This window comes from Ooceraea biroi, chromosome 1, assembly GCF_003672135.1.
Source record: "Ooceraea biroi isolate clonal line C1 chromosome 1, Obir_v5.4, whole genome shotgun sequence".
Lineage (NCBI taxonomy): Eukaryota > Metazoa > Arthropoda > Insecta > Hymenoptera > Formicidae > Ooceraea > Ooceraea biroi.
Genome location: NC_039506.1, coordinates 14,017,038 through 14,041,328, shown reverse-complemented (window position 1 = coordinate 14,041,328; position 24,291 = coordinate 14,017,038). Strand labels below are relative to the sequence as shown.

Here is a 24,291-nt window from a genome sequence, read left to right as displayed (position 1 = left end):
TAAAATTTAACATTATCAACAAAAAAATAAAAAAATACTATACATAGATATATAATAAAACGATACAGAGAGAGAGAGAAAAGATCTTTGGCTGCAATAATAAATTAAAATCAATAATATAACACATCGTTTATAAAATGTTTCAAACATTTCAAGACGTCATTGCGATAGTACATGATACATGCGATAACATGAAATTTCGAAAAACCGATCAAGGAAAGGTTTCGTCACTGACAGTCGCTAGTTCGCTCCGCGTTAAACGCTGTTTACCACCTGGGATGCAGCTAACTGGTAATTAGGATTAATTTGTAGCTGCATACGTGTGTGCATGTGCGAAATTATGGCACGGAGACGTCGGAGAGTAGTCGGAACTGGAGCGTGCACGTAAGCGACTATCTCTCGCCGGCTTGTCTCACTGTGAATATCATGACTCTTGGCTTAACGCTAACCAACATGCGACATAAACGTTGAATTGCACTCGCATGCATGCGGACTCGTAATGTCTTGAGAGTTGCATCTATACAACGATTTTATGCAAATAGGAAGGTCTCGGGGATAATAAAGACTCGCGCGTCGACGTGTGGAACGCTGAATGAAACGACGTAAAAGACAAAGTGACGCCGAGAGTGCCCGGATCCGTAAATTATTTCTGCGTGAAACCCAAGGAACAGAGGATACGACGACAACGTCGACGCGGCCGGCTGGAACATCCAAGTCGACCGAAACTACGTCTGTCTAAATCGCGTCGCGCAGTTTAAAATTACGAGGAGGGATCACAGCGAGCTGTGTTTGAATGCGGGACTAACTCCAAAAGTGGATCACGGGCAATTGGCGCGCTCATCAATCTGCGAAAACGAATTTCGTGCGTTCGATGCGACGAGAGCGAATATTAAAAAGAAAAAAAAGAAATACACACAACACGCGAAGAATCGGGGAGAAGATTGCGATTGCACGAGGATCCAGTTTCTGTGACTCTTCGTGCGTGAATAAACGGTAATTCGCGTGGAACATTAATCACAAAGAGAGAACTCCGCACATACAGAAGCTTATTAAGGAGAACTAATAATAACGGATCTGTACACATGTGTACGGGCATAAATTATTGTTTGCGCGTGGATTATAGGTTGTAATTATAGTGTTTAGTTGGATGCAAATAAATGTACTTCGTTGTTGCGCGTAAGCTCTAATCCCGAGATTAGAATGAACGCGCGGCGTGCATTAAAATACATTTATCCGCAAGTCTAATTTGTATAATTCCTAATGTTGGCGCCGTAGCGCGAAAAGAGGAAAAACTGTATTTTAATATTAAAGTCACATATAACTTAATTATTACTCGATTTGTATATTTGAAAACTTATGGTTTAGGTACAACTGAAAAATTTTGTTAGTCACTTTGTGAAACGATCATATTCAGTTAAAATCATTCGCTCTGAATATACCAATACTGAGAATTACTGAGAATAAAATGCAGAGGCACATAGGCACATCGCGTAAATATAGACGGTATGTATTACGTGCAAAATAAAACATCATCAACCGCTTGGTAATTTTATAATATAAACGAAGTTGTGAGAGTGAAAGCGCGGTGGATTTGGGGCGAAAGAAGTTTCCAAGCTTCGGGAATCTTATAAGAATCGCCGGATATTATCGCCCGGACGAATCACTTAGACATCTCCTGAGGAATTTCCCCTCACCGGCTGCTCATTGAGTTGGCTTTAATCTGAGATGTAACGTGAAATGAGTTGTGATTATAGAAGAGTGCGACGGGTAGATTCGAGGGAATATTACTTGGGTAAAATCCAAGATGCGAAGGCATTGCTCCGAGGAAGATGATCGAGGATCGACATAGGCGGGTTCCGGAGATGAGAGAGGAATACATTTGCGACGAATACGAAGCATGATAAAATATGTTACGCGTTCTTCACGGCGATGTTGAAAAGTTACATCACATGTTATATCACAATCATGTAGATGTGCTCGTATAAGCAGTCGGAGATGCACAATCTACGTCTTAAAATGTATCGTATAGTTGGTGCAAGTCAAAATGAATAATCGCGCGGATTTCACAATACTTTCATTCTAAGTCTATTATCGCTGCTTAAAATAAATTAAGTAGTCAAGATTGCAATTTGGTTTTGAATAGAATAGAATAATTCAATTTATTTCTCAAACGTTTATTACTTAATTAGCAACAGGTTTATTTGTGATCTGATTATTTTTTATATAATCTGAAAAATCAATCTTCGTTACTCGTTTATTTTCTCAGACGTCAGAATTGAGATATGTTTCCCTTTGCCTTGTAATCCGGTCGGAAGTTTCCGCCGGAAGTTTCTCTGTGCGTCTTCGTTACATTCTTCCTCTATGCCCTCGCGTGCATTTTTGTAACATTCGTTTTCTCCAATTCTCATCCCCCAAATGTCTCTTTCTCTCTCTTACTTTCCTCCTCTTTCTCTCCTTGCTGCGTTTTCTCGCCATTTCCTCTGTGCTGGTCAGGACCGAGTTTCCGAACGGAGCTTCTTAGGGGATTGGCAGTGTCTCAAAAGCATTTCGCTCTTTTCCTCGTGACTTTTTCTTTGTATGTGCGAAGTCTGACTGCGCGTATCCGTATCCGTATTACCATAGACGGCGCAAACTACCGGCCCCTTTCGCAAAGTAGAAAGTTAGAACTCGTAACAACGCGTAACGTGATGTACAAGTTATAGCAGCGGACGGACGTACTTTACGATGAACAAGAAACATCGTTTACGCGTCGTAGAGATGAAAATTGGTAAGCTTTATGACGCAGGATGAATATTCTGAAGTAATTCGGAATATGATACTAGTACGGCAGTATACCGTAAAATTGAATCGCACATCGTAAGCTTCAGCTTAGCGCGAGCAACTGTACTATCGTTATTGCGACAGTCATGATACAGGCTAACGCAAACTAAGGACCTTGTTCCCGAAGCATCACCGATACCAATCAAATGACTTGCCATCATCTGTAATTAACATAATTGCACATATCGACATGTAGTATCGATGGACGATTGAAAGCGCTGCTTGATCTGTGCCAAACGCGGCCGGAACGGCCAACATAAACGTGATTCTACCTAACGTAATTCGACTGAACGTAATTCTGCTTGTTCTCTACACATAGCCAGAAAGAGCATCAAGTGCTCTCTGTTTGCTCGTACATCAGTGCGCACTCTGCTCTATCTGCCACGCGTTCGCCGCTTTTATTTCCTACTTTCGCAGATAACGTTCGTAATTACCGTCAGTTTGTGCCATCACGGCAAAGTGGCCGATGCAACATTTACATCTAAAGTAACAGTCGTCGGTCTGAGCTAAGTGCCGTGTTTTCGCGGCTAAGAAAACCGCTTTACTTAATCGTTCGACTCGATTTGCGTTTAACACGCAAAGAAACGGCACCCCATTACGTATTCCAAACGATGGTCTCCCGGCTCATTCCGTTCTCGCGAACACCATATCGGGGTCCGCTAATTGATTCGTGGTGAACCCGTGATCGCGACGTGCATCGAAAAAAGAACATGCGCTCGTGCACACAGACCCACACACACACATATTCATTCACGGACGTGCATGACATCGTTTAAGCTTTCGCTCGCGGTCGATTTAACCGGTTTCATCATTTCCGCCACATTTAATCGCTCGATCACAAACAACGCTCCAGTAATTTTACGTTTGTCTCTCTGCTTCTTACTTGCGGCTCGTGCACCTATTCGCGGTCCCTGTCTCTCCCCGGTCGCCATGAAGGATCGGGTACTCGTAATCCCTTTAGGCGTCGACTAATCGGCGCAAGTGGACGTGAGGTACCTCGTCGGACGGGGGAAGGTCGTAGCGAGATTATTCGGGTAAAAAAAAGACGAGGGATGTCCTGAAACGCGGCGGGATTTCCGCGCGCATTTACATACGAATCCAATTTCAGCACAATATGCAATACCGCTGTCCTCTCCGCCAACGGCCGAATCTTCTTTTCGTCGCGCACCCCCCGATCCTGTGTCCGCGTGCGCGACACGTTAGTCGTATCGATTCATGGAAATCAAGACATGGATGCATATCTGCTTCGGTTTCCCGAAACGAAATCTTGCCATTCTTCGAAATTTGTGTAAGATCGCGCACGTTGCATCTTACGATTATTCGATCATTGATTCCATCGAAATGCAAACTACAAGAGCGACTTGATGATTAAAAAGACCTCGCGAGACAGCATTTTTCATTTTACATCAACAGCGGAATACTTGCTTACATCACGCTCGCTGGGTTTGTATATTAATCTTTTTCTGTTTGTTTTTATTGAATGTTGGAACAATGCCGCGTAGTCTTGCCGAGATAGATGAAACGCCAAGAATGCCGGAATGCCAAGTTTCAGCGATAAAGTTCCAGTCGGGTGTGAGAAATTTTCCTTTCAGACATTGAACGTGACACCGGCATTGCAATATGCATCTCGACGAACGTTCAAAGCTTGCGATCACCTCGATGATTTAAGCGCCATCAACTTTAATCTCGTTTAATTGATTGAACAGTCGCAGCCTGTCATATCATTAAATCGATGTAATTTATTACGCGATAATACGACATCAATTTATAGATGGTATTAATTATATGCCACTCTATTAGTAACTCATGATAATGTTAAAGTACATAACTAATTTATATAACGCGTAATTGCGTTTATGTCGTAAACGTGCATGAGAGTGTGCGCATCTGTACTTTAGAACAAATATTTCGATAATTCAAGCGCAAATACAATAGCATTCGCGCGGGAGGATTCATCTGCTTCAACAGTACATATTGCAAAATTGAATTACGTAATTTTAGAATTAAAGAAGAATGAGACGTCTTAATTGAACCATTCCTGACTTTGATTGACTTGTAGGATTGACTTAAACGAATTATTGATTTATCAGTACTATTAATAACAACAATCACATCGAAGTTTCGGCCACACGCTCACAAAGACGTGCAATAATACTCGTGTACGTTCAGTGATGGCTGAGGATCAGAAAAAATTCAAAACGTGCGAGATTCGACTACGGTTTCCGTCCGATGGATTAAGTTGTACCAGAGAGCGGCGCACAGTGGTGCCATATACATGAATCACGGAAAAAATTATATAATTCATTAACTTTTAAATATCGAGGTTTTTTGACCATTTTAATTGCACACATTTGTCAATATTATTATATTAAAAGAAGTAAAATATCAATATATATCCTATAAGAAGTAATTATGTAATATATTTTCAAAAAATACAACGTACGTCTGTTCCTTCTTTTGACTCATCTTCAGTGCAAGTGCAATTAAAAAACAACTAAATATAGTCCAACGCATTGTGTTTATAGCGCTAGTAGTCAGACTAGCGCAGACATATACTTTTAGTTTTAGCTCTTATTATAAACATAATCGCACTGAATCGCACTTGTAATTAATTGCATACGATAAGATATAGCATAATTTCAAATTTATATAAATTTCAGATTGTAGGAAAATGTAGATAAATAATGAGATTCATTCAATGATCAACCTTAGTAAGAATTTACGATTTTATAACATTATTAGTTTTTTATAAACAATTCGACTTAAGAACAAAATAAATACGCTTTTATAAACTTATTATGTCAAATTTATGTCAAATATTATCGTTGATACTTTATATCAATAACCTACAACAAATATTTCTGTTCAGACACATAAAAATGATAAATTATAATAACATAAATATAGATATCTCTCTTCGAATGTATATTGAATGTTTATTATCCTCCTATGAATATTTTTATAAATTAAGATTTTTTCCGCTTTGGACCCACTGTGCGGCGTGTCATAGGTAGCACAAACAATTTTTTCAAGGTCGCAGAGAGAAGTTTTAGCGTTATAAACGAGCGCCCTGAAATCTTCTTTTCCGTCCCCTGGAGTACGATATAAAAGGGAGTGCGTAAATTTGATGGAGCGCGCGTGCACGAGCTTGAGGGAGATACGGAAGGATCAAGGGACTAAAGGTCCGCCGGGTGAAGTCCGGGGTCAGGTACGGCAAGTGTAAGAGGTCGCTAGCAAGGAAGGAAAGAGGAGAGAGAGAGAGAGAGAGAGAGAGAGAGAGAGAGAGAGATGCTCTGAGAAAGGCCTGCACGTCGTTTGCTCTGTTTTCCCACAGCGTCGATTTCGCGAGGTGCCTCCACCGCTTCGATCTAAATCCGTGCCATCTTCTCCATTCTTAAAAATCCGCCATTCATCGTACACTCCATCTTGCCGCTATTAGTCATCCTCTTGTGCACCCCGCGCGTCTTTCCGCCCAGGTACAAAATTCAATCAATGCGACGGCAGCGGGAATCCCCACGATTGTTCAGAATTCTACACGTATTTTCTAGCAGTTTTAAGACAAACAACGCGGCCAAGAAATTCGACGAGTTCGCACAACGTGCGGTAATGAGTACCCACTTCAAATTTATTCGTCGTTTTATTCCGAAAATTCAATGTACGGCATGCCACTCCATTTTATCAAGTTTCATCGTTTCGTTTCACCACTGCAATTTTATTTAGTCTCACGTGTCACGCGCGCTGTCATCGCGTCATTCGTAATCGAATTTATTTAGCGCTTTATCCGAGATCTTTATGTGACAGGAAATCGAGGAGAGCGTCGTGCATTCTTGCTTAAAAATTCTGCTTTCTCTGAATGCCTTTTGATAAGAAACTGGTATACGAGTCACGAAATGCTCATAAAAATGATGATGTTCACCGAGTGCACATTTCAGATAACGAAGCAGTCCTTTGTTGACAAAGGTTTGCAAAGGCGTGTAGAAGTATAACGATCATTACACTCGAAGTAGCATAGTTGGACACACTCGGAAATGCTGTATGCGGCATGTTTGACGCACCACTTAATTCACCGGCGAGATAATACAGAGCAAAATAAGGAACAATCTAATAACTGGGCAAAACGCAACTTAGCTCGAAAAATGTAGGACTCGGGTCGACGAGAGTTGGAAAGCTTCCCGCTTCATCGAGCGAGCGTGGTCCTCGACGATAGAGAACAGAATCCAGCCAAAGACATTGCGCGTTATACAGTTGGCTAGCCACATTGCGAAGTTAGGTTGAGGAGTAATTGGCAATCGCAAACTTCGGAAATTACGAAAATTCGTCGAGATAAAAATGACCCGTTTAAAAGATCCGTAAGAGAGCAGAATGTGAGATATGTTCGCTCAGAGGAAATATAATTGGAATCACTCAAATTAATAAGTTTGTATCGCCAGGATGAATCAATGAAAGTATTCCTTTTTTTCTTGACCAAGTTTCTGGTCCTTCTCAAGTGTACACGGAAATTAACAAGCGTTTTCTGCTTATCATTTACTTGCTGAACGCCGTTGAGTACTGACGTGCTTTCCACTCGGGAGTGTTCTTGTCACGATATTTTATCGATTATCGAATGTTGTATCGATTGGTTTGACAGTCATTTCTAGTCAGTAAGTTATTCAATTTAAAATAGTTTTATAGCGTTTATTAGTTTTTAAATTGTCTTAGTATTCACTACATTGTAGTATTTATTATATTACAGAAAATGACTTGTTAATTTCCGTGTACACTTAAGAAGGACCAGAAACTTGGTCGAAACGTCGTGTAATATATATTAATAAATTTGCCAGTTCGGTCGAGAAAAAAAGGAATACTTTCAATAATTGGAATCGTTCATTTCCGTTATTGTTATCCGTTATTTTTAGTTACGTTAATAACTTGCCGCGGTATAATCAGTGATAATGTAAACTATTTATCTCCTTGTCGTATCAATTTATATGACTTCGATATAAGCAATCAAACAATAAACTCAAAACAAAATTAAATAGTTGTCAGTACAATTAATTAATTAAATTCAGTGCAAGTCGATGATATCAGTAATGACAGACCTGAATTATTATGTAACACATTTCTTTATAAATGAATTAATATTAAAAGCTGAGAAATTTATGGGAATGTCGGGCTTGTAAAAAATATGAAATGTGCTTTCGGCGAATCGTGACTGATATATTTTAGCAGAAATTTAATAAAAAATTTTTATTTAAAATTTAATCAATTCATCAGACTGTCCGACAAACAATAGTCCTTCATCAGCTTTTATTTCAGAAAAGGCGCTTCGGATGTTCTAAAATATCTGCTCAAATAGTATTTCTAAAAACGTAACCTCGTTTGCTGTACAATATACCAAATTGGACGACGAAACTTATTAAAATATACCAGATGCATACGTTTTATTGCTGTTCGATTTTCGATGGGCTGCGCTAACAATGGCAGTGCGATAAGAGTGTCTAGTTCGTACTCCGAAGGAGATAAATTGGCGAGCGCGACAACTCCGACAAACACACATAGTGTCTCTATGCACTGCATGCACGTACCGTGTGCAAACTGCGGTACGTGTTTTGCATTCGCGTGCCAAAATCCGGGCTTGGCCAAACGGCAGCGCAAAAATCTGTCGCGTGACCGGTGTCGGTGACACACGACGGGCATGAGCCGATGCAGGCAGCAGCAGAACGCGACAAGAACAAGAGATCCGGTACTGGCTAGTAAAACGAGTCAGTCATAACGAAGACCAGCTCGGAGAGGCGAAGGAGGCCAATGTGGCGTGACGTCGAATACAGTTAGACTGTCGGCGGAAGCCGCGGAATTATTGGTTTTCGTTCATCGGCGAGCCATCGCCACGATCAGATTTATCAACCGTGGTCGCGACCACGAGACCAACGTCGGCAAGATTGCTTCCACCGACGAGGTGCGGACAGATAACTTCGTTTGTACATCAGTCGAAGCAGTTTGCCGACAGTAGAAAAGCGTATGTCTTGTTCGAATGGTCCAGTCATAAAATACCGCGTGCAGATTTTTATCAAGCTTCCGCTTCGGTCACGCAGTGATAAAACGTCAAACGGATCTATGCTGCTCGATGTTTCGTGAAACCACCAGGGAACAAATTGCAACAAAGATCAATCACAATATTTGACGATGTATCTGTATATGCACTTATGATCTCAGCAATCAGAAAAATCATGGAAAATTCTGAGTGAATACATTAATTTCGTGATTCATTGTTTTCCGGATTGTGTTTGGCATTGTATACATTTAATGACAAGCGGATGTTCATAGAAATATTGGAGAAGCTGACAGAATAAGATACAATATGATTTAATTAAATATTATATATACTGATATGAATCAAATCTGAGCACTCGTTAGTAAATCATTATTAAACAAAGGTAATACAAATGAAAAAGTAAATTGAGATATATGCAGTTATTATTCATTCATGTTTGTGCATATATGCGTCATACAATTAATATATTTATAAACAACTATAAATAAAATAGATATAAATAGAATAAGCTAACAGTTAAGATAAAATCGCGATAAAATCAACGACTCCGAAAAAAGAAATAATCTTTCAAATTATGCAAAGAAGCACAATCAGTACAATACGATACGGTCTTTAATTAGACCGATGGCTATCGCACCACACATGATATCTAATCTCGAATAAACAGATTTATCATGAATTTGTATTATCATTTTGCCATTCGAACGCAACGCATTTGACGCATGAGCGAACTACGACCCTCCGAAACGAGCATCACGCGGGGAATTCCGATACAAAACGCAACAGTTTCGCTGAAATCCCACGAGAGGGTCAAAACCACCAAGCGGTGTCGTAAATAGAAGGGTAGGTGCATCACATCCCCCGAAGTCGCAGGCTAAATCTGATTACGTCGGAAATGTCGCGGGGCCGCGTAAGCAGCCATGTGCCGGGGATAGGCGCGGGGTGTCAACCGGTTGACGGTTCATTCGATTAGCGAGCAACTCGAGTGATCCACAGAAGCTGGGGACCCCGGACGTGGGGGTCAGCAGCGTGGTCGTGAATGGGGTGGAATCAGCAGCAGCCGCGCGCATAGGCCGATTGACGACGACCCACGGCGCAGCGCTGTATTTTCAGAGTCGTTCACTGACGCGGATGTGACGTAACGCACATTGAGGACGGAGGGTTGATCCCGCTGATCGTGGAGGCACTCTCTCGCACGGCACCCGCGGGCACGAGGGTCCCGAGGGTGTATCGCGAACGACGTAACGCTAAGGGTGGCACACGGGAACAATCTCGCGCGCTCGCGATTCGCACCGGCGATGCGGTACGGCGCGGCGCGGCGCGGTGCAACGCGCAGCGTCGCGACGTGGCGCCGCTAGTACGGTGGAGGGCGCCGTTATCCTCGCGAGAGGTCGGGTCGGGGTTGACTACACTACCGGCTGTTTACCGAATCGCGCCACCGCGGCCGCGACACCGAGCACCACTTCCGCGAACTACCCTTCGCGCGCGTTTCGCCGCCTCGGCGGCGGCGATGGTGGCAGTGGCAACAGCGGCAGCGAGCGAGATGTCGTCCCCGGGGTGGCGTTCGACGGGCGAGCCGATCTTACGGCTGATCCACCACGTGCTCCGCGGCACGATCGGCCTGTCAGCGAGTACGAGACGCGATCGGGTCGACGACGAGGAACCTTGTGCGTGCGTCCGTGCGTGCGTGTGCGTACGCGTGTGCACATACGTGCACGGGGTAATAGGGGTGCGGAATATACGCGTCGCTCGCGATCTACGTTCTGCGGCATACTAGCTCTCCTGCCCTGGCGCCCGTCGCCCACCACCCCCCTGTGCTTGAGCGACCTCCCTCCCGCGACCCCTCGGGGCCACCCGCCCTCGTACACGTCAGATCCTTCCTTTCACCCTCCACCACGGTTCGCCAACGGCGCGCCGTGGCGCGCCGCGCCACGCCACCCCCACATCGACGGACCGACGCGCGACCGTTTCGCAGTACCATCAGCGCCGGTAGCTGCCACCACCGGACGGGGTTGCGTACACGATACGTTGCGCCAGTCAATCGTGATCCAGTTTCAAGCGCCGACGAACACTTTCTTCTAGCCCGCATCGGCTCGTTCAGCCGACCGACCGAGTGGATCTTGTAAGAAGTGTCCTTAGCGCTCTGGGGAATACTTCCACTTCTACAGGCGTTTTTAGTACTCACCGAACGTGTCGACACACGTTCCGATGCAAGAGGTGCTTTAGATCTGACGAATGTTGCGGTCTTTTAGTCGCGAATACTAGAGATCCAATCGAGAAAAATCGTATTCAAGAGGAATGATTTTGTTACACTTGAGGCATGTATTGTAAACGGATAAAAGAATGTTATGTTTCGATTAAAAAACGAAAATGCTGATTAATTTGATTATAATGTGACGCACGAGGGTATGCAATAATAATATAATGTGAGATATATGTATATGAATTTCTGTAAGATATACAAATCTTCAGTGCATTTTATCGATCTTCATGTTTTCCTAAAAATATTAAGCGCATGCGTTACTTTTTTTTTCGGATGCTTCTCGCGACCGCTGATGACTCCGAGAGTTATCTATCTTTCTCCGCTATGCATTTTAATATAAGACAAGCATTTGTTAATGGCTGTGCGCCGATCGATCATCTCGTCACAACATTATTCCCCGTCATTATTCCCCGAAGCAACAAGTTCTCGTAGATGTCACTCGAAAATGCACTTTTCTTTTATTTTTCAATTTTTATACGATACAATCACGTGAGTTTGATCTTATATCAATTTATCTCGAATTTGATTGCAGAAGCATATCGCAAATGAATTGTGCTCTTTTTAATCGTGCTTTACTGACCTGAAGTGTTTACGGTTCATCAAAAATGCATAACGCGAAACGTTTTACCGATAACAGTTGCACTCTCTATCTCAAGTGATAAATCCCCAGGCACGATTCAGAAAGCGATTGAATAACGCGATTGCGCCTCACGCTCATTTATGCATGAAAAATTTATAAGGACCATCCGTGTTTCTTGTCACTGACTCTGCCGAATTTCATATTCAGCGCGCTGCTAGGCAAAATGCACGCAGAAAATCCAAAGCCGAGAAAAATAGGCAGGACGAGCATACGATATACGATGGGAAAGCGTGCATGAATGGTGAATGTAGCAGGCTGCCATAAAGAGTGAGACGAGCTTTATTTTTACCGTTCCGAGTTTTCTTCTATGTGTGAAAAAGTTTCCGCTTATTTCCCATAATGCGACGCGTCAGTCCGCGGACGTGCTGTCGCTGAATTAGGAACGGCTTGTACCATATTCCGAGGCGCATGTACACGTGCACAGTCGAGAAAGTCTTATCGATTTCATAAAAAATCCGAGAGATAGTAGCTACATAAATTGTCCATTTGTGACGAGAGAAGCAGTTTCACTGTTTCCCGAAACGGTGAAACGAAAACACGCCGAGTCCCTTAAGAATAGAACAATCTCTCCAATATTCATATCGACTGGTACCGACACCACTTTTTCTGCGGAAGAAACGAAAGCAGGCGACTTCGTGAAATTGCTCGATCTAATTAAATGCTTGCGCCAGACGCTCCTTTATTTTTGCTCGCTCCGTTTATATCGGCCAGATATCGAAGTAGGACGCCGTCATCGATTCCAGCTGTATCTAGCGCGAAGTGCCAAATATCTCGCGAAAGGACACATCTCCGAATCCTCCATCTCCGCCGAGACGCCGTTCTAAAATAGGACCAGACGGAAACGCGGACGCGGTGGCGGCGAGGGGAGGATGAGGTGGGCGCGAATAAATAACGAGCATCGCGACGTACGTTAAGGATGAGGATGGGATTAATAAGGCGCTTGGTAACGAGGATGGCTATCAGAATGCACCACGGCCCGATTAAATCTCTTGTCCCGTTTTCGATCCGTCTCTTCTCTCTCTCTCTTGCCCTCTTCTCTTCCCGTTCTCTTCTCTTCTCGTCTACATTTATCCTTCTCCAGCTACAATTCCGTGCCCCTGTCCGCTCCGACCGGCGCAGCTACAGGATTTTTAACTGGGAATTTTAACGATCGACCTACATTTCCGCGCCCCATTTACGTTGTGTCCCACGGTAATGTCAAACACCACGATAAATATGCTGGCGGAACCGGCGATCGAGAGCCACCGTAAAGACAAACGCCGATGCAACGGCAGATGATTATCGAAACAACCGCGTTAGAACAGTTTGGCAAAAGGCGCCAGAAAAGTCGCCCCACAGGATGCGAGTATTTATCTTTCCACAGATTACGCAAACCGCCTTGCTCTTGTGTCTAAAAAGCACTACTATGTTTCGCTTGTGTGCATGTAATTACGTTTATTTTATTCGCAAGTGGCAATGTGTACGCAGGTATGCAGTAATTACCCTGGTACGTGCATAAATTTGGTAAATTGTAATTAGTTCTTTGCATAGTGTATGTAAATATAATACTATCGGAAAATAGATGGTAATATAAATACTATGAAATGTTAATAATAATAATAATTAAATAGCAATAAATTTATATAACAGATATATGTCATATAAAATTTATCGTAGTATAAAAGATTGCAATTATTTTACTGACAATTAACATATTTAAATAAAAATTTATAATATAGCCGTGCAATCAAAAAGTTAAGCTCTCCGTTAGAATTCATTAATCGCATTTACGAGTCATCAGATTTACGTAACTTTTTTTCCAACATGTCAAGTGTTATCGGCAATTACAATTACATGAAATTACTTGAGCAATCACAATCCGAACTGCAATTAAACATCAATATCTTATTTCCTTAATTAGATTCTTTCAAGCGACAACTGAGAAATCGTTATTACTGCGTAACACGAATCAAGTAGCGCACACTGTCTGGTCGATGTTCGCGCTTGAATAATTGCAGTCGTGACGCCAATTTCTGCGACGACTGGCAATTAATTAGCAATAAGCACTCGAAGCTTGCGTGACAACCGTAATCCCAAATCGAATAAACATTTAGTTTCTGATGTTTCGCAAAAAGACGGAGAACAGTACTCTCGAGCGGATATTGTTCACTGATTCGCCTTAAACTCACGTTAAATTTTAATTTTAAATTCTAAATTTTTAATTCGTTTAAATTCACATTAAATAATAAACGTTCAACGTCTCATGGTTGCATTTTTTCAGAAATCTCAGCGACTCGCTCAAACTTTTCGAAGTACACACACGCGCAATTGACGTGCTCAATTGCAGACCCAAATCATGTGAGCGCTCTGCACATAAAACTTCGCCTAAAATATTACTGCGCCACTTCGTGTAATGTGGGTTAAGAGAGACTGGCGTTTTAACAGTCAACAGAAGTAAATCATTCCGTTCCATTGGCGCTGCTGGTTCCTGGCTTTATATATTACAACGTACTCACCCTCATATGCGGCTGGACCAACAACTCGTGAAGTTCCCGCAGATCAGCCCTATCGATATTTCGCACGGCCGAGTGCTCCGCTTCCCGCAGAATCTCCTCGACCTCGCGAGCACGTTGGGCCGCATCTGTTTGCGGTGCGCGGTGCGGTGTTGGCACGCGACTTGAGATTCTGTCATAGAGCTGCAAACAGGAAACATCAGCAACATCAGCGTGAACTGCCGAATTGACTTCGTGGTTGTAGATATCCAGGTATTTGTATTTTATAAATAATCAAATCGCCAATCTGCCTCGTTTTAACAAAGAGTAATGTTTCTCGCGCATTCTTTGAGCAATCAGTGAAATGAACAGCTAAAATATTCTGCTACTTTATCCTTGTTCGATAGTGTTTGTGTAGCACTTTGGTGAACGGACGAGGGATTTACAAGTTGCATAATTGCTCAAACTTTTCCGTAATATCGCGGAAGCGGACACGTGACGAGTAAAGCTCTCGCTTGTTTTGGCAGCTTCCAGTTCAATCTCACCGCGCGGCAAAAGCTGAGTTCATAAGTACTGTCACTTGTCCGTCATTAATCAAGATCCAGTCGAGTCGCAAGATGAGCGTGTCCAATCAATCACGTCATTCCGACAGACGTTCCTATAAAGAACCAAAAATGCTCGTCACGTGCGCTCGTTTTCGAGATATCAAACTTTTTCCAGATCTTGCTGATGCTAATCCAAAAAATTCATACGCGGATATATGCCCACTTACAAATAATGCAACTGTTGATGATCGAGAATTCAAATAGCCACGCCGTTATTAACCGATATACATCAAATCTACCGAGCACCTTGAATATATCACCTATACATGGGGGTGGTATACATGTAGCGGTGCGTCGACGTGTATACGAGGGGGTTGAAAATAATAGTTCATAAGCGGTCCATGAGATGTCCCGTTATGTACAGCGCTGAAGAGCGAACCGAAGCGCCAACGCCGGTATTACGCTATTGACATGGAACCCCCGATCGTGCCGCTGCGATGACTCGGCTCACCCTCCGTTGCCCACTACCCCCCGCGTGATCGAACCGGGATTTACTCACCAGGAGACCCGCGATTTCGAGCAGGTCGCCGGCTAGCTCGGCGTCGCCGATGAACAACAACTGACAGAGGTGCATCCCTGTCTAGACAGTTCTGCAGGCCTGACCGCGCGCGTGCAGCATGGCCTGTAAGCACGTGGCACGCTCGGCCACGTGGCCGCTTCAGGCACCCCCGGACTGCGAGCTTACATTGGCGCGCGCGTTGCCGCGATCGTGCGATCCCCCGATCGTGCGTGGCATGTTGTTTATTGGGACTCCGCGGCGGCCATTTTGCCAGCTGCGGAGGGCAAGCAGCGCTTGCGTGCTTTTCCTGTGGAGGGTCGGGGCGCCCATTCCCGTGGGACGTCCCGTTGCAGGGAGTGAGTCGGTATTGTCGTTTTGCGATGCTTGTCGGGGGTGAATCGAAAGAGCGAAGAAAGGCGGAAGCCGGTGGCTCCGCTCGCGGTGCAAAAGCTCAAGCTCCGCGGCGGCCGCCGAATCAGCCGCGCGAAAAGGAAACTTTCGAGATGACTGCCGATCCGGGTTACGGTGACAGGGTGGTCGGTTGGAGCGAGGGTGAAGGTTCAAACGTGGCGCAAGCGTCGCGAGGAGGAAGGGTCGGCGATCGTTATCCGCCGCCCTCGATAAGGCGAACAGCTTTAACAGTCTGTTTTACCGTACGCGCGGTTGCCGTGAAGGCGTCTTCCGTTTGTTACTTGCGGTCGAGCGCAGAAAAAACTCGTCCGGTCGATGTGGGCAAATAGCGCGAGAATGGTTTGAGATATTGAAGAGAAGTACGAAAGGGAGGATTTCTTGAAAAGCTACCTCAGTTGCGGAATAAGAGAAAGAAATTCGTTAAACGTATACTGACAGTCGCAATTCCCACACTCGAAAGTGGTATTACTTCAAGTAACGTGCCGTTAACGAATGTTATTGCGATCTTAAGACGGATAAGATGGATCTGTCAGATTGCGAGCTTTGCCCGAACTTACACCGGATCACAGACACTTTGGCTTCCCCCTTCAAGGATTACATTCGAGGACCGCGCGGTTCGATTTTCATCTCGGCATTATGGAATATTACTACACACACGAATCAGAGAGAAAACTGCTGGAGCTCTTTAAAGTAACTCTTGACGTTTGAGCAAATAGCATCCCTTTATTTGCGACGCGAACTATACGAGATCACGAAATATCTCATTACTTGCTTGAAACGCAAAGGTGCTCGCGAAAACCCGCATGATAAAACGATGATAGGGACGAAGGTAAAACGAAATGGAAGCAATTTTGCATAATTGAACGATATTTGGTCGTCTGACTATGAAGGTTGGATATCTAAATTCATTGGAGGCGCGTAATATGACTACATTTCTGCGATAGATTTACATTAATTCGCACGTTGGCAAATGAACAATTACTTTAGTGTTGATGCTATTTAATTAATGATGAGTTTGGAAAAAGTTTGAACATTGGATTTTGAATTGAATACTGGAATTTGAATTTCCTTTCACTCGGGCACGGGTTCTTAATCAGAAGAGTTGCCACGCTATTTTTCGTGAATAATCGTAAATTCCCGCGGACAGATACCTCTAAGACAGCTCGAAGTCGATGATCATCGACGGCATTGAGAACTTCCGGCCGCAAAAGTCTATCGCTCTCTTCAAGAATCTGGATATCGTCCAGGGAATCCACGACTTCTGCTACTGCGCCTATAACATAGGAAAATGTGAGACCTCTATTTCACGAATTTTTATTCTCATTAATATGTTCTCGATTATGTATATTCCAATTACGATCTTATTAATATCATGCGGAACAGCATTGATAAGATAATGTACAAAAGATAATCTATTATATTAATCGTGTCTCTGATATATCACGTGCGCAGAAATCACAGAGTTTGCAAATTACGTAATATATCATTGGCCTTAATATCGAACTCGAAGCACGTGAATAGAACATTGGCCTAGATCGCGTTATCATCATCATCATCATGCTCCGATCGATAAAGTATCTCGAGTAATTAAGCATACGTCAATTATTCCTGACTTGTTCGCGAAAAGTAAACCATGCTATCAAAATTTCGACTGCTATCTTAATTTAATTAATTTTCTTTTTTTATTAACAGTATCTTAGCATAGTTTATCTCTAACAGTAATCGCGACGCAACTTGAAATCCCGTTGAGCAGAGACTTAAAATTCATCTTTTAAATTAAGCGGCCGAGACGAGAAGTAATTTTATCAGCATTGCATTTTGTCATATTTGTACGCGCCGGATTAAATTCCGCGCGGGCGGAATTTGCCTTCGACGCACCTGTAGTTGTCACCTCGTCGTCGCCGACGTCGGAGAAATTGTCGCCATTAGCTTCTGAATACGGTGCATGCCACTTGGACGAGGAGACAGCTGCTTTTACAGCATCCTTCAATTTTCGCCTCGCATTGAACTTCTTAAGCTCCTCTATAGTCTCGGCTAAGTGTATACGTGCTGCACCCTTATCACGATCCTGCAAATTAAGATCCGTTCATTCGCTATTAAGCGTATGGCATCGTTATTCGCCTTAACGGCGCAACTAGAAAGAGATGCGTCTGCAAATTTCATTTGATTCCCTGGAGAACATTCGAAGCCTGAATTACTCGTAAATAATCCCGTCGTTACTCGCAAATGACACGCCGAGCGTGAATTGCGAATTACTCACTGCTAAAACGAATAACAGTTCCCCGAATTTGTTGCAGTGAACGTCATTCCAACAATACATTCAAGCAATGACATTTAGAAAATAAAATTAGTCAAGAATTTCGAGTATCCTTGACGAAACGAAGACCATCGAGAGAGACCAACTATGTCGTCGAGAGAATGAACGACACGCGATTTAAATATTTTTTCCTCGCGCGATCGAGGCGCATTAATTCCGCCATAGCGAGAGAAGAAAGGTCGATTATACCTGCCTCCACGCCAAGTCCTCCCCCCGGGGGTTCGACGAACGTACAGCCGCATAAAAAAGCTCTAAGCAGCGCACGGCAGCGCTCGCGCTAGCGCGCCTCACTACAGTTATTTTCATTAACCGCCGAGCTTTGCTCGAGTACCACGCGCGCAAAGCGATCGATAGCCCAGTTGCACGTGTGCGCTGCAACGAAGAAACTGCACACACGGGGGTGACTCGGCGAGTGTTTGCCACCTTAGGTCACTGGCTAACTGTTGCACCGGCACATCAGCGTGCACGTATCCTCGCGTCGCTGTGCGCGTGCGCACGCACATTCATCGGACATAATAAAACGGGGAACGAGGCCACGTGTATATATATATATATATATATATATATCTAAAATATATAGCGTAATTATAAAGCTGAGTCCCGATGAAGCTATCGTCCCGCCGAGCGATCGAACAGAAGAAGCCATCGTTGATCATCTCCCGTATCCCCCAGAGGGGGTGGATGTTGTTGGTGGACGATCATCGTTCACGGGGGTCAAACACGGAAATCTCTGCAGTGGTACCCCGTTATCGCACCCCGTTGTGCTCTACCGTTGGGACGGGTAATGATACCGCGAGTCGTGCGCGGATCGCTTTTTTTCTCTTTCTTTTCTCTTCTCTTCCTTCTTCTACTCACTCTAAGCCACTTGTGGTTAAGAACCTCCTGGATGGTGATCCTGTGATTCACGTCGGTCGTCAGCATCCTCTGTATGAGATCCTTCGCCGGCTCGCTAATCGGGTCCCAGAGCGGCGTCTCCATCTGCAAATTTGATCGTGTCGGGATTACTCGCGCCCGAGAGTGGGAAATTCACGGCAGGCGGGGACGGTCCAGAGAGACTGTTCGGACCGCCGGTCGCTCTTACGCGGGATAAACCTCAAGAGAGAAACCTCAAGTCATGGAGAAATGACGCCATTACCTGAACCCGCCCTCGGCAGATCGCCTCCCGCAATCTGTCGCGGGACCCGACGAACGGAAGCGTGCCGGTTAGCAGAACATGGAGCAGCACTCCGGCTGACCAGACGTCACCGGGTTTCCCGTATTGTCGCCGCTGGATCACTTCCGGCGCCATGAAGTGCGGACATCCGACACGACCTGCGCGACCAAGAGCCTCGTGAGTACAGGGAGCAGACGGGATGGCGCAGGGGGATGAAACGACTAATGCACAGACCGGCACAGCAGAACGGAAGCGAGGCGTGAGCGTGAGCGATCGCACGGGAACTTTGCAGTCGATCGTCATGTAAAACGGGACAACGCTTGCGACAAGCACGCGCGAATGAATTTGCCAGACGAGAGGGACGCCTGCGTTTGATTTTACATATCCCTTTCACATCGGGGATGCCGCGCGCGTACGAAATCCGATAATCCGCGATTCTCGCGCTCGTACGAATCGATTCGTTTCTTCGGCGAGAAAACTCGCGGAGCTCGTTTCTCGTTTAGCATCATTTGAGGACCGAGCGGACGTTAATCGAGTACGATTAACGCAACTGTCAAAGGTAATCCACTGCGTTCCTCGGAGCAAAACACTTGTCACAAGGCAATCCTCCGTACGACACGCGGGATTACAAACGTCTCTCACGATACGATAATCAACGTGCTAACTCTTGCTTACTTTCAACAACCTATATTTATTAAGAATCGGTAAATGACACAGAAAGCGGCACGGGAGGAAATGTAGGTCACTGCACGTTGAAGTGTACGTGGGAAGAGATGAGACGATTAAGGGCTGCAAAAAGCAAAGACGACACAATTGCGATCGCGAGTACGTCGTATACAAACGCCAGAGCGATTATCGTTAAGTCGTCGTGTAAGTTTTATTTGCACATTGTAAATGTGTAGCCCGCACGGATATGGCACGTAATTATATCGATCGGTTTGTTGCGCGAAGGTAAAAGCGTGGAGTTCCTTTCTGAAAAGTAGGAAAGTATATTATATATAATTATGGAAATAAGTGAAATATGTTGAATTTCAAATATATTCCCGTTAAATCTTACTATATGTTCTATCGGATTATTTTACATAATTTATTCCTGCATGGATAAACGCTATTCTATTTATGGAATGAACTCTGTGTTTCTCTAACCTTCTGTACGCGTGAACAATGCACTGCGCTAATAGTTATATTTAAATAAGCATTTCTATTAAGTTATAGACAATTATAATATATTGCAGAGAAAAATACACTCTTATCTTTGTTCGCGTTTTATGACATTTATTGATAAAACTGATGTAATAAATTTGATTTTTTACGAGAGTAATAACGTAACGATTCAATTTTAGGTAATCCGATCATAAAAAATTGGCCATTGATGGACACATAAATTAAATTTCATAAAAGAGGAACTAATTTTATGGGACAATTGTTGAATTAATCGTTGCATTTGCATATACTTCATAAATTTTTCAATTCCTTTTTGCATACGTTTAATTACAAAAAATTAAAATTTATAAGCATTTCTATAATAGTATAATAGATCTTGAAAAATGTCGTCTAATCTTATTCGTAAAGTGACAAAGAAACAAATTACGACATTTTCTGAATCAAATACTTGAATAAAATATAAATAGTGCTGGTGCAGAGGAAAACGGAATTATTTATATAAATGCAATGAATGAAAGCAGGCTTAACATCTCGCAGACGCAATCTCGCAGATGTAGAAGAATATTCAATACAAAACTTTGTAATGTGCCGTATGAACAGGTGCCAAGCTACGTATACACATTTAGAAACGAAAGATCTCATGCGAGTCTCACATCGAGCATGCACGGGGTATCACTTATTACAAACAAATTCAATAACCACACAAACGACATACGTATTTTAAAGAATTAACGCGCTAATGTAAAATACAATAGGCGATGAATCCGTTTTACTTGCCGTTTGGCTGGCGCTCGCAGTCGCGCAATTTTAGTTACTCTTCGCTTTTTAGCGAAAGTAATTAGTTGTACAAACGAAGCGCGATGAGTTAATAACGCGGCGTGCATTTTACGTGCCAAGTATAGTTTAGATGTACCGGACGCACGAGTGGGCCGGAAAATTTCCGACAAAAGCGGGAAAATTCATTTTCGAAAAAGGGAACGTCCTGTACGAGAGCGTATAGGAGGCTAATTTTATTTGTGAAACTGTAAAATACCGAAGTGTAAATATTAAATATTAATTTTAGTTAATCAATTCCTGTTAATTAGGTGTGTCGCAATTTGGTGCTGCAATCCGTTTCATTCGCGATTTAGATTCGAATCGCATGTAACTCGGCTGCTGCGCAGTGAAATGTCACTGATTTTGTATCATCGAGCTGTCAGTGTCGCTTCTTCGTCCACGTCGATTAAAGGAACAAAGATTAAATCTTTCTGTAACGCCATGGACGAAGTATCATGTTTCGCAGACACGCAATACGCAGTAACCATGCGGTAACATCATCCACTTGTCGCTCTACATTATCGAGTTTCATAAATGAGACGATCGCCGTAACGACATCGCGCTCGTAACGTAAGTCCTTTAGCAGGGGATAAAAAATATAGGTATGCCATTTTCGAGTAACGAATTGTCATGATCTAGCGGGCGAAGGAAGGATAATTATATAAAATACCCACTCGAGATCGCACGAATTTGCATTGTAATCGCGCTGGAAAAGCTCGCTTCCGTACAATCGCTTACGTCTCGTTTTTAACGAGCGGACATTTCGTGTTAACAGTTCGAATTTCAACGCATCTGGAAATCCGTGAATCTAAAGTTTCTTGTAATTTCGCGTTAACACGCGATGCGTCCGATCGATTAGAACGACACGGTCTCATTGCATTTGGCATTCTTGTTGCGAGCACATTTCGCAGTCACAGATGCGGTCGCGATAAAATAGTGTTCCCATCACTGGCGGCGACTGGTTTCGATTCCTCGTCGATAAGTGATGAAAGACGAGCACAAAGCTGCATACAAATAGACAGGCACACATAGACAGGATACACAGGCTACCGCTACGAACAATGACGACATAGACAGGTCGAAATACGCGGGCAATTGGTCCACGTATATGACCAGAGGGGAAAAAATAAATCGATTGAAGGGTTTATTACGCGTAACTAAAATGTAATTGTCGTTCGCGCTAGAAGATTACGATAAAATAACGAGAGCTTTCGCTCGAATACAATAATCGTTTGTTTTGAGTCTATATCCTCGACGATACGTTAACAATAATAATCGTAAAATATATAAATTTGCAGAATTGTTACAGATGTACACACTGAATACATACTGAACGACATACCGAAAACGATGAGTAAATGTGATATAAATCTAGATTCTGATACAGTATAAGAATTTACAGATTAACAGATGATTTTCAGCTGAGCGTAAAGTATGCAAAATGAGATAAATTTTAGTGTAGTTTAGTTTAATTTTTAGTGGAACAGTTTTATATATTTTGCCATCCATCATTTTTCAGAGATTTCTTTTCTCATAATTTTACATTTCCTTTTGCATCCTTCCTATGTAGAAGTATATATGAATATTATGCAATAATAATATATCATTATATAAAAGCCAATCAGGTGCACTACCACCTAAATGTATACTCGCGCGTTCTGGATACAATTCGATCAATGAGCGAAGCAACGGAAACGCGTTACAGGTAAACCAAATGCCGCCAAGCAAATTTAGCTGTTACCCGAAATTTAGCTATCCAAGTAACGAGTACTCGCATTTGACGTTTAGAGATTTTTAATATTCTTTCAAAAAAAGCACTGAATATTCAATCGTTCTCTTCCATTAAGGGGACTAACAATCGGAAAAAATAACAACTCTGACTCTTGAAAAAATCTCGACAAACTAAAAATACCGTGGCCGAGCTTTTGACAGATTATTAAAAGTCGTTTTTCATCCAGAACCTGACCACGTTAAAACAACGCTCGGCGCAATAGCGTACAGTTTTCTTCTCCGCTTTCGCGCATTTATATAACAATGAAATCGATTACGTAAAAGAACGTTATGACGACTCGTAACGAACCCTTCAATGCTGCCAAGAACTCATGTCAATCCTACTTTTCATGAAGCTTTTGTCATTCGCGCGTTATACAAAATCAGACACGCGGGCGACGGGGGCGGGAATAAGAGGAATGGAAGAAGGAGCCGGTCTCTCTTTCTCTCTCTCTCACTCGCTTCCTCTGGATCAAAACGAATATATCTGTCACTACGCGGCCCGCACAACGATACCACAGGGGTTACGCTATCGCACGCACGTAGGTCCAAGTAGGGTGTCCATACAGACACACTACGTTCTCAAACTAGCACAACCATACCACGCACGGGGGGTAGAACGTGGACTATGCCTCAAATGAGATCAATCCCGGACCTGGATCACGAGCGGATCGATCGCTCAATGATCGCGGAATGCCGTGCGCTACGCCCGACGAAAATCAACCCGGAGCCACTTCCGAGTGGCTGCGCTACCATCATTTCGTCGGATTCGGGTTTTTACCGGATCTTCTCATCTCCGTTCGCGTACAGAGTGCTCCACGTAAAACAATTTGAAACGGTTTGACTGGAAACGCGTCGGTAGGAATTGATTCATTAAATCATAATCATAAATCGTAATTAAAGATTTTTTTAGATCAAACGCAGTTGAGTTTTTTTTCTTCAAACCTTTCCATTTTCCCCTGTGCGATATCTTTTTTTTTCTCTCTCGAGAATGGGATAGACTGTTACGCGTGGAGCATCCTGTACACGTCCGGCCTTGTCGTCGATGAAAACAGGCCGCAATAGTATTTTACGATCGCGCATGCGGCGACGTTACATAAGGAGCCGTTATACCGAAGGACGCGTAAAAGGGGCGGCAGGCTGCCCCTTTTAGTGAGTTATAATCCGATATACTCTCGCGTTTCTACCCCCGGTCGTGGCGTATCGTAATCAGTTGTTATGCATGTGACAGGCATGTGGATACCGATATTGTCCTCCGTGTCGCTCACTAGCGAATCCTCGGCGTCAGTCAGGTCCTCGAAAGGGAAATTGCAGCTCGGGGAGATCAGGCC

General features: G+C 43.5%; 1 protein-coding gene across 10 annotated transcripts in view; it reads right to left on the bottom strand.

The window, feature by feature from the left end:
• The window catches only part of LOC105281020 (peripheral plasma membrane protein CASK), a 188,175-nt gene that overhangs the window by 137,562 nt on the left and 26,322 nt on the right, over positions 1 to 24,291 (bottom strand). For 7 of the 10 annotated variants that reach the window (XM_011341938.2, XM_011342004.2, XM_011341989.3 and 4 more), the window contains exons 6-11: positions 24,204 to 24,290; positions 19,193 to 19,368; positions 18,913 to 19,035; positions 17,619 to 17,808; positions 16,892 to 17,013; positions 14,250 to 14,429 (exon numbers count right to left, since the gene is read on the bottom strand). In XM_011341938.2, the coding sequence (XP_011340240.1) occupies positions 14,250 to 14,429; positions 16,892 to 17,013; positions 17,619 to 17,808; positions 18,913 to 19,035; positions 19,193 to 19,368; positions 24,204 to 24,290 (878 nt within the window). The remainder of the gene's footprint in view (positions 1 to 14,249; positions 14,430 to 16,891; positions 17,014 to 17,618; positions 17,809 to 18,912; positions 19,036 to 19,192; positions 19,369 to 24,203; position 24,291) is intronic. The other 3 variants (XM_011341979.3, XM_011342031.3, XM_011341972.3) reach the window with 2 other exon arrangements.